Here is a 10480-nt window from a genome sequence, read left to right as displayed (position 1 = left end):
TAAAATTATAAAAGCATTAGAATGTACATGGTAGTACATGTATTTAGTGACAATGATATTCAAGAATGTTCACTAGAAACTAGACAAAATACTTGATAAGATTTTTTTTTTTCCAGTCCAGATGACTTTCATCTATTCAAGTGAAGCTTATAGCGTTACTTCCCCATCTGACTTTTTCTTCCTGCACCTTTAATTTTCTTGGCCGGTTCCCTCCACTAAGGCGGTTCCTTTGTCTTCCCTTCAATAATTGAATCTTTGTTCCCGCCTTTCCTCCCCGTCTCCTCTCCGCCGCCTCCTGTCCCGTTTGCCCCGCCTGCCCGTCTGTCCCGACTCGGCTGCGCAGGAGAAGCTCCGTCTGGCCGGCCAGGTGTCGGAGGGCAGCAACATGATCAAAACCATTGTGTTTGGCCGCTTCGAGCTGGACACCTGGTACCACTCGCCGTACCCCGAGGAGTACGCCCGCTTGGGGAGGCTCTTCATGTGCGAGTTCTGCCTCAAGTATATGAAGAGCCAGACCATTCTGCGCAGGCACATGGTAGGGCACCCCTACTGCTCAATGTTTGAGTTAAAATTTTGGTTGGTTTTGAAAAAAAAAAATGCTAACCTGAAGTTGTTTTTGCTGTTCAAGGCCAAGTGTGTGTGGAAGCATCCACCAGGCGACGAGATCTACAGAAAGGGGAACATCTCTGTCTTTGAGGTGGACGGAAAGAAGAACAAGGCAAAGCTTTACATCTGTAATCCCTTTCATTAACCGTTGTCAGGCAAAACGAATCGGTTTCATCAACCTGTTGTCTTCTCTCCACTCACAGATTTACTGTCAGAACTTGTGTCTGCTAGCGAAACTCTTCCTGGACCACAAGACACTGTACTACGACGTGGAGCCATTCCTCTTCTATGTCATGACGGAAGCCGACAACACGGGATGTCACCTAGTCGGATATTTCTCCAAGGTAACGCCTTCAGAAGCCTACTGCTTTCTCGCTTTGTGGAAACTGTGCTGCTTGATGTTAGCCCGTGAATGCAACACCAAGCATTCCCTGGTAATTATCTAGATTTAAGTTTTTAAAGCACCAGGAAGTTGGAGGAGTTCATACTAGGGCTGGACGATAAATTGATTTTATCCAGGGTTTCCCCCAGAAAACTTACTAAGCCCGGTGGTCGGGGCGTCGAGGCGGCCCACCGGTGGTCCACTGTGTTTTGTATTAAAAGATGTTAAGTTGACAGGAAATGTAAAAGTATTACTGTGTAATTATATGTTACGGGAAAAGATCTTGAGTGAAATGCTATTTAAACCCACAACTAGTCTAAAAACAACAAATTTGCACTTCTGTTTAATCCAAATTAAGTCAGCAGCATCATCAGGCCCCCAAGAGCTTCAGGACCCCCATAAATGCTAATATTTTAAAACAGACCACAGATACATCAATGTAATACTTGTTTATTGAGATTATCAATGCTGTTAAATTTGATTCAATTATTTAGGCATACATAAATTAAATTATTTTAAATTGTTTAACATTTAAATACAAGATTTTAAGGAGCTGGCAAGTTTACTTTGTAAAACTTCAAAGAACAATATTCATTGTTAGATTGTTTTGTTACCATAGCAACAATCTGATGCTGTGAGTTTAATCTTTGAATTTACAAATCCAATTTAGTAAACTGCGATTACAACTTATTGCTTTTTAGCCTGGCCAATTAAGCTACTCCCTTCTCCCATATTTCGCAAAATCTAACACAGAAGCTGTTAGAGGTTCTGATGTTTTTAGGGACAAAAGGGGCCCCTAAATCAGATTCTGCTCCAGGCCTCATACAGCCTTGGACCGGCCCTGCATGATGAGGTAATCTGCTGCACTACGCAGAAATGCGCAACAAACGGGAGATTTAATTCAATGCTGCTAATGTGGCTTTAGTAGCTCTTCCATTTCATGTCTGAGTTTTTAATAAGCGTCACAGAAAATATTCTGGTTGGTCGAGTTTATGGGACGAGCTTCTCAGATCTCTGTGCGCCGCGCGTATTAACTCTAAGTAGACAACGCATTTGATATGTTTTGATGCATCGTGTAACTGGAAAAATCATACTAAATATAATATAAAATCAGCGTGATGCGTGACTCCGAGGAGAGCGTTAAAGCTCCTCACCAGGCTGAACCTGCATGATCAGGTTAGCGCTGCTCGTTATCCACAAACGCTCCGGCCAACCAGGACCACAGACATAAACTTTACAGGGAAGACAGACACAGAGCCACACGCTGGGCAGCGTGTTGAGATGTATATAATTGTTCGTTCACAAAGATAAATCATTCTCGCCGCTCCACAACGCGCCTCTGAATTCGCTACAACTTATTCCTGCGGTTCACATTGAGCTGCACAACCAGAGCTAACGCAGCTGATTTTAAACTCTTACCTAGAGTTTCTCCAAAGGATCATAATTCCTCACAGTAAGTTGATGTAAATATCCATACAGCTCAGCCCGAGTCCAAATGCATAAACTATAAACCTATCTGTTATAAACCTATCCTTAAGTATAAATCTGCTCTGCTAGTGAAATGCTAAGAGCAAAAGAGACGCTTGCAGCTCGGCTTTAAAACCCCCCAAAAAAGACGTGTTTTTTTGTTTTTGTTTTTGTTTGTTTTTTCCTTTTCCTAGAAACGTAAACAAGCAACGCTTAGCCTGGCGGCGGGGCTAGTAAAGCATGGCGGGCACTGGGGGGAAAACCCTGTATCGATTTGTCAAATTTAGATTTTTGGAAAATCTAGTTATTGTTTCTTTCCACCGATGGGTTTCCATAGTTCATAGTGATGTTGTCCCATCTAAGAACTACCATATTGTTTGATAAGCCTATTCTACAGGTACTATTTATTTTGACTTTGAATTCAGGTCAACTCAAAGAAAGAATGATTGAAATAAAAGCCAGGGTTTGTTTTTTTGTTTTTTTAGATTTTCTGTCATTTGTATTTTTTCTTCTTGTTTTTTTGAAGAACAAAAAGGAAAAATGGATCAAAATTGGAAATTTAATCTTGGGTTAAAAAATATCGAAGATTAAATTTTTTAAGCCATATTTCCCGTCCCGCTCTGGTTCATACTGTCAGATATTGGGCCAGAGCACCCACAAATTTTTTTTTGAATTTTTTTTTTAATGAATGCATATTTTGCAGACATTGTACTTTTATTTTTGGATTTTTATGAATATATGCAATACAAAAGTATTTGAAAATTATGAAGTTATAGTAATTTTGTGGAGGGAGCAACATGGAGCTACTGCCTAGCGTCAGTTCATACCCAGTTAACATGGTTTCCAGCCCAGGGGCCCCATCCTGCTCTGTCACAGCAGTTTCCTCTCCTTCCACAGGAGAAGAACTCGTTCTTGAACTACAACGTGTCCTGCATCCTCACCATGCCGCAGTACATGAGGCAAGGCTACGGAAAGATGCTCATTGACTTCAGTGAGTGCAAACACGGCTCTCATTCACTGATAAATGTCGCCTGATTTAGGAGGGTGCCTCTCAGAAAAGTTTCAGCAAAACTGTTGTACGTCTTTTCTGTTCTGCACTAAGATATGCGCAGAGAATTCAATTAAAAACAACTTTCTCTCTTGTCCAAAAACAACAAACAGGCTATCTGTTGTCCAAGGTGGAGGAAAAGGTGGGCTCGCCTGAGCGCCCCCTGTCCGACCTGGGTCTGATCAGCTACAGGAGTTACTGGAAAGATGTTCTGCTGCGGTACCTCAACAGTTTTCAGGGAAAGGAGATCTCCATCAAAGGTTGGAATGTTTTTCTTTTATTACTATTTTACCTTTATTTAATCAGGAAAGTCCCAATGAGATTAAAAACCTCTTTGTCAAGAGAGTACTGGCCAAGAGGGAGCAAAGGTCATACAACATTTAGAAGTAGTTCTGATGTGCTTGAATGTGCTTATACAGAGACACCGAGTCCAGATTTTGAAGGAAAATTCTGTAGAATTTTTTTACATCATGGATTCCAGTGAAAACTAGGGGTTCACTGATTGCAGTTTTCTGGTCAATCACCAATGTTTATAAACCAGATTTTGGGCAGCACCATTTTTTTTTTTGTCTGAAAAGTTGCTGTGGAGAAGCAGCATTCAGTTTCTATGTTCCACTAATCTGAAACAAACTTCCAGAAAACTGCAGAACTGCCGAAACAGTTCCTTTAAATGAAGGCTAAAAACCGTTTGATTTAAAGCTGCGTTTGAATCATAATAACTGGAACATTGATAAATATAGTCAAAGTACATGATTTTGATGTTCTCATTTGACAAAATCTTGTTTCATAAATTAGTTACTGTATTATTTTTTTATGCTCTAAACACTTTGAACTGCCTGGTTGCTGAAATATGCTATTCTATAGCATGTAGCATATTTCAGTTTGAGAAGATGAAATTAAAATGTTTCTCATTTCCAATTTGCTTGGTGAAGAATGAAATACATATTTAGCTAATTTAATCCGTCATTAATAGTACTACCAGTATAATTGCTGTATTTGAAAGCTTTTAAAGTCGATATCTTTAAGGGAAAAGGCGTTGAAGTCACATTCTAGAGCTAAAATATTTAGCAAGATCTCTACAGTCTCTCATTTGCTACGTTTCCATTTCAAATTTGCCCAAAACTTTCTCAATATTCTGCAAAGTCAAAAAAATAAAAATTTGCAATTGTTTCTATTTTAAAAGAAATGGAAATAAAATTGCACATGGATAAGCTTGTTTATTTAAAAAAAAAAACATCCTCCTACCACTTCCTGTCGTCTTCTTTGTCATTTCTGGCAGTAGTAACATCAAACTGTTGATCACATGACTTGTGTGATATGAGTTTTGTAAAATACGATCATTTTGATGGTGAAGAAAAAACCCATCAAAAACCTTTTTTCCACAATTGCCATATTTCCATTAAGCAAATGTATTTTTGTAACTCTAATTTGCGCAATTATATGGTCAAATTAGAATTGATCATTTTAATTTGATCATTTAGATACCAGCTATATTGGTACCAATCAGTCGAACCTACAGTATTTGAACCACTGAGGACCGTGGATTCAGCAGGCGCTGCTGACCCCACCACCCTAAACTCCTTTAATTTCTCCCTTTCTGTTGCAGAGATCAGCCAGGAGACAGCAGTGAATCCGGTGGACATTGTCAGCACACTGCAGTCCCTTCAAATGCTCAAATACTGGAAAGGAAAGCACCTGGTTTTAAAGAGACAGGTGAAGAACTCGGACTGTTGTCTTTGGTTTACAGTTTATTTTCCCATCTAGTCAGTAACTAACTGTCTTTTTTTCCTTTCTCTCTGAAGGACCTAATTGACGACTGGAAGGCGAAGGAGACCAAACGCGGTAATGGGAAGACCATTGACCCCACGGCCTTAAAATGGACGCCGCCTAAAGGGACGTAAAGGAGCTTCCTTCTTCCTCCTCCTTCGTTCACTGGCGTCCTCACAGCTGCAGCACAGTCACATCTGACTACCGTTCACCATTTCTTTGGGTTCAAACAGTTTACGTGTTGACTTAAGTGAAACAAATATATCACTATGTAAATTTTAAAGGTTTTTATTATTATTATTCCTGCGGTTCTCACGCTTAAATACTTTACATTAAAAGGAAAATGTGGACAAAGTTGGACCTGGATTTTAATAGGGTTTCCACTGATGATATGAAGAAAAAAAGTTATACTTGAACTAGACCATTAAATTTATGGGTTAGTTCATAAGAAATTTTTACAACTAAAATGGTTATATTAAGATATATAAATTGTGATATTTGCTGTATACGTGAAGAACTCTTCTGGAGTTCCTATATATTAACTAATTTATGCAAAGACAAACTTGACCTCTAAGGGTACAGGGTAGATAAAGTTTTACACTTTTTATGAATTTTAGGTTGGGAGCAGAGTTTAGCGCGTAAGAATTTTCTTTATCATTTCTTGTTAGATTTGGACCGACGGCGTCTTGCAAAAGTATTCATACCCACTGACATTGACATACTTTACATAAAACCTATAGCTTGTAACTGGTTTTCCTCCAAGATTCCCCTGTCTTTAGCTCCACCCATCTTCCAACTCTTACCAGCTTTCCCATCTGCTGAAGGAAAAACTTCCCAAATGACCAAAAAAAAAATTAAGGAGTATGAATACTTTTTGCAAGAAACTATAAAGCCTTTGCATACAGGATGTCTGAATCATCATGTAGTTTGGTCTTAGGTCTCAGTGAGCCCATGTGTTATCTGAAAAGTGAAACTAATAGAGCGCCACTCGCCTGCCTCATCACTCAATTAGTAACGGGCACCAGACGCGCCTGCTAATCCAATCTGTGGCGGGCGGCATCGAACTGGAGCCGCACCTCGTTCCGCTGTGGAGATGCAACGCAGGTCAGCAACACGTTGACCTATGTGAACACGTCCTGGCTGACGCAAACCACCTGGCCTGGCTGGGTTAGAAGGACACACCCTGAAAATATACAGTTTGTTAAAATAAGAGCTCTGAACAAGTGGACTTTTTAAAAATAATTGTGTCTTAAAAACCTGTTTAGAGTTAAAATTATTACTATTTATCTTTTAAATGTCTAGAGAAACTCGTTTACACACTGTTTCCAACTTGAATGGGATGGTTTCCTTAGACATTGGTTGTAAAATCAATTTGCTTTTGTTCTAATTTCTGTGTACAAGTGAGTGGAGTGAACCAGCACTTCCTACCAATCTGCATCTGAAGTCAACATTTTAAATCCCACTAAGTATCAAAAAAGAAAAATCGATTTGGAAATATTTTAGTACCTGCAGTGATTGTGTAACCCTTCATCTGGCAACGTTGAAGAAACGGAATCAAAAAATGTCTGTTTGAACCCAAAGTAAATAACCTGTACGCGTCTTGTGTCTTACGTTCAGTCTGTCTCGGCGGTCAGTTTGCCAGGAAGCTATAGCTGCCACTGGCCACGTTCAGACGGCCCTCTGCTGTCGGACAGATTGTCACCTAGATGTGGGTGTGGGATCGATCACCTCTTGCCTGTTTTTACTCGTTTTCGTATCACTCGTGATGTTTGCGGTGTCCGAGGTTACACACGTTTGTTCTGTATCCTTTCATTTTTAAAAGTTCTCATTTCAGTTTTATACTTTTTCTACCTCTGAGGTTTTACTACTGTTTAACAGTTCAAGCAACTGTTGTTCTGTGTTTTCCTTTTTAACATGTGTTGACAATTTTATTTTATTTTTTTTCTAGTGGTTTAACCCACTTGGCGTTTCCCTTCTTTTAATAGCATAATTAATGCTATTATTTACATTTTTCTCTTGGGGGTATTTATATTCTTAACTTTAGAGCGTAAAGGGATGCTTTATTTAGCTGGACTGGCTTTCTTGTAAATATATTTATGTGAGACCAATATGTAGATCTGAATGTTGAAAGGTCGTTTAAAGAAGGAGGATTTTAGGTTATCCAACCCAACAAACAGTGACAGATTTTTTCTTTTTTTTTTTTTTTACATTTCAGAGGCTTATTGCCTGCTATAGGAAGTAACAAGACTGAGTCAAAATGTGTCACTTTTGCACATTGTCACCACTTGTTACAGCAAAAACAAAAAAATGACAAGGATGAATACGGTATAAATGAGCTTGATTAGCAGCCCACACTGACAGACCGAAAGGGATTTTGTTTTATTAATATTTGTATTGGTAATTAATCTAATTCTATTTATGTGATTAGTCATAATCTGTTAAATGCACAGTTTATTATTTTTGAGAATATGCTGTAAGATAAATAAGCTAAAACCTACTACCGTTTTCGTTAGATTAGCACAAAGACTATGAGCCGTTAGCTAGCCAGGTTGTTGCTTCTTCTGCTCCTGTAATTGATCAGTTTAAAATAAACCAAATGTAGAACATATTTATGGGACTCATATGGGTCCTTGTTTAGAGCAAAGTCAATCTTCTAGTTTCTTTTTGTTTTAGTCTTTGAAATAAGCTGAGCAAACTGAGTAGTTCAGCTTAGTTTTGTACTTAGCTACCCAGCTGCTAGCCTTGGTTTGCACTTTTTTTGCTTTACAGCTATCCTTACGTAGCTTCTTACTGGGCTAAACAAAATCACTATAGCATAGATGTGTACTTAGCGACTACCAGTGTTGAGCATAGCTTTGTACTTAGTTTAGCTAAGCTATCTGAATGGTAGCTTAGCATAGCTTTGTACTTAGCCAAGCTAAGTGACTGTCATCTTAGCTTTGTTTTGTGTTCAGCTAAGCAACCTGAGTGGTTGTTTAGCATAGGTCTGTACTTAGCTAAGCTTACTGATTGATGTCCTAGCTTAATTTTGTGTGGTAGCCTAGCATAGTTTTTTTAACCTATCTAAGCTAACTCACTGCTGTCTTAGCTTTGTGTCTGAATCTGAGTGGTTGCTAAGCAATCTGAATGGTAGCTTAGCGTAGCTTTGTACTTAACTAAGCTAACTGTCATCTTCGCTTTGTTTTGTATTTATCTAAGCAGTCTGAGTGGTTGCCTAGCATAGCTTTGTACACAGCTAAGCTAACCAACTGCTGTCTTAGCTTTGTCTTTAGTTAAGCAAACTGAGTGGTTACTTAGCACAGGGTTAGAACTTAGCTAAGCTGAATGACTGCTGCATTCACTTAGCTTTTATTTACCTCACCAATCTGAGTAGTGACTGACCTAAATTTGTATTTAGCCTGCTTTATACTGCTAGCTTAGCTTAGCTGTGTACTTGGCTTACAAGAGCATGCTATCTTAGCTTTTAGTTTTGTAAGCAACAAGAAACAAGATAAGTGGCTTGTGATGAAATTGAAGTCTCAACATCATTTGATCATAAAACATGTATTTTTTTTCCCATTTGATATTTTGTTTTGGAGCTTTAAACATTTAGTTGCTGACATTTTTTTTGTCTCTGCCAGACTGTATTTTTTTTTGTACATTTTGTCTAGTGTGGTGTAATATATTCTTTCTGTAAAATATGTGAAGTTGAAGATATTCTCACTGTTTCTTTGTTTCCTCTGTTCATGCATCTGTAGAAACATGACTGGCAGGCCGATCTTAATATGTTTTTACTTAAATTCTAAATAAGGACTATTTTTTGTGCCAACCGTTAAAGGCAAAGCGCACTCCATTGGTTTAAAGTTGTCAAAGAACAAAAGTCTATCCAAGGAAACTCTTCAAATGACTGTTTCATACTTGACTGTGAATCTTCTGGTGTTGAGCGCTCGTCTTTTACAACAAAGCATAGCTTGAACCTATTTCCTGTTTCTTAACCTTGGGAGAATGGTTACCTTGTTTTTAACACAAAAGGAATACATCCTATTTGGTAACGCTTTATTTGAATGGTGTCTATAAGACTTATATAACACCTGTCATGAAAATGAAGACACTTCAGGAATGTTTACGTCTGTTGTCATGAAGCGTCTTTCGGCAAATAATGACACTTTCAATGCAAAATTGAGACATTTAATGGACTTTTAATGCTACTTTGCATTATTTACCGAACGACACTTCATGACAACATCATAAACATTCAGGAAGATTCCTTCATGTTCATGGCAGGTGTTATGTCATGTTTATGACTTCAAATAAAGTGTTACCTCTTATTTTATTTTAGAACATGAAATTCTCATTTGATGATAAAATAAACTTGAAATAACGGGCTCCATCCACACCACAGACTATTTTTGTCAGAAATAGTCTGTGTGTTGAGCGTGTCAGTCCATTGAGATATTCTCACATCGTGTCTTTGTATGCCTTGAGGTCACCATATCCATTTTGTTTCTTTTGTATTGTGTTTTTTTTTAAATCCAATTATTGTTTCTGTATTATTTTTACCTTTTTTTTTTTTTTTTTTTTTTGGTTTTTGTGCCAATGGCAGCTATAGATAGACAGCTTCCAAACTTGTTACAGGTCTTCACCTTCCTAAATATGTATATATATATATATATATATATATATATATGTCACCAAGTAAACTTTCCATCAGCTTCCATCAGTCAGCAGCAAGCTGTTGTATACTGCTACTACCTAATAAACCACTCACAAAGCAGCAACAGAGAAAAGTAGCGAAAAGTGGCATTGGTATGTAGCTCAGTTGTGCTTTTGCACTTGCTTTCACCCCCTTCCACCTATTAAATGCAATCGTTGAAACGGATGGTCTGGTGTGTTTGTGTGTCGGTCTATTTCACTTTGCGACAGGATCACACTAAAGAAGGTTAATACTAAGAAGTCACCGGGAAATTGATAAAAACTTTTAAGTCAGGTTGAATTTGCAAGAAATAAGTAGAAAGCCATGCAAACAAAACTAAGACCTTTTATTTTCACCATTTATATTTCAATGGACTTTGGTGCAATTTTTTGGTCATTTCAGAAATGCCTTGAAACCAAAAAATGTCCTTGAATTCGTGATGAATTCTATTCAAATGAGCCGAACAGTGCGTATGCCCGCTCAGTGTTTGTCCGTTCACACATTCACGGATTTTTCTGTGGAAGGTAACTCTAAATTA

General features: G+C 38.2%; 1 protein-coding gene across 7 annotated transcripts in view; it reads left to right on the top strand.

Moving 5' to 3' along the window:
• The window catches only part of LOC103152602 (histone acetyltransferase KAT7-like), a 21637-nt gene extending 11512 nt beyond the window's left edge, over nt 1-10125 (top strand). For all 7 annotated transcript variants that reach the window (XM_007573144.2, XM_007573143.2, XM_016661240.1 and 4 more), the window contains 7 exons: nt 344-535; nt 629-718; nt 810-950; nt 3353-3446; nt 3617-3763; nt 5110-5216; nt 5306-10125. In XM_007573144.2, the coding sequence (XP_007573206.1) occupies nt 344-535; nt 629-718; nt 810-950; nt 3353-3446; nt 3617-3763; nt 5110-5216; nt 5306-5404 (870 nt within the window). In that variant the 3' untranslated portion in view covers nt 5405-10125. The remainder of the gene's footprint in view (nt 1-343; nt 536-628; nt 719-809; nt 951-3352; nt 3447-3616; nt 3764-5109; nt 5217-5305) is intronic.
• The last annotated feature ends 355 nt before the right edge of the window (nt 10126-10480 follow it).

This window comes from Poecilia formosa, unplaced genomic scaffold (genome assembly GCF_000485575.1).
Source record: "Poecilia formosa unplaced genomic scaffold, Poecilia_formosa-5.1.2 Scaffold319, whole genome shotgun sequence".
NCBI classification, from domain to species: Eukaryota; Metazoa; Chordata; class Actinopteri; order Cyprinodontiformes; family Poeciliidae; genus Poecilia; species Poecilia formosa.
Note: the sequence above shows the minus strand (reverse complement) of the source record. Positions and strands in the feature narration are given on the sequence as shown.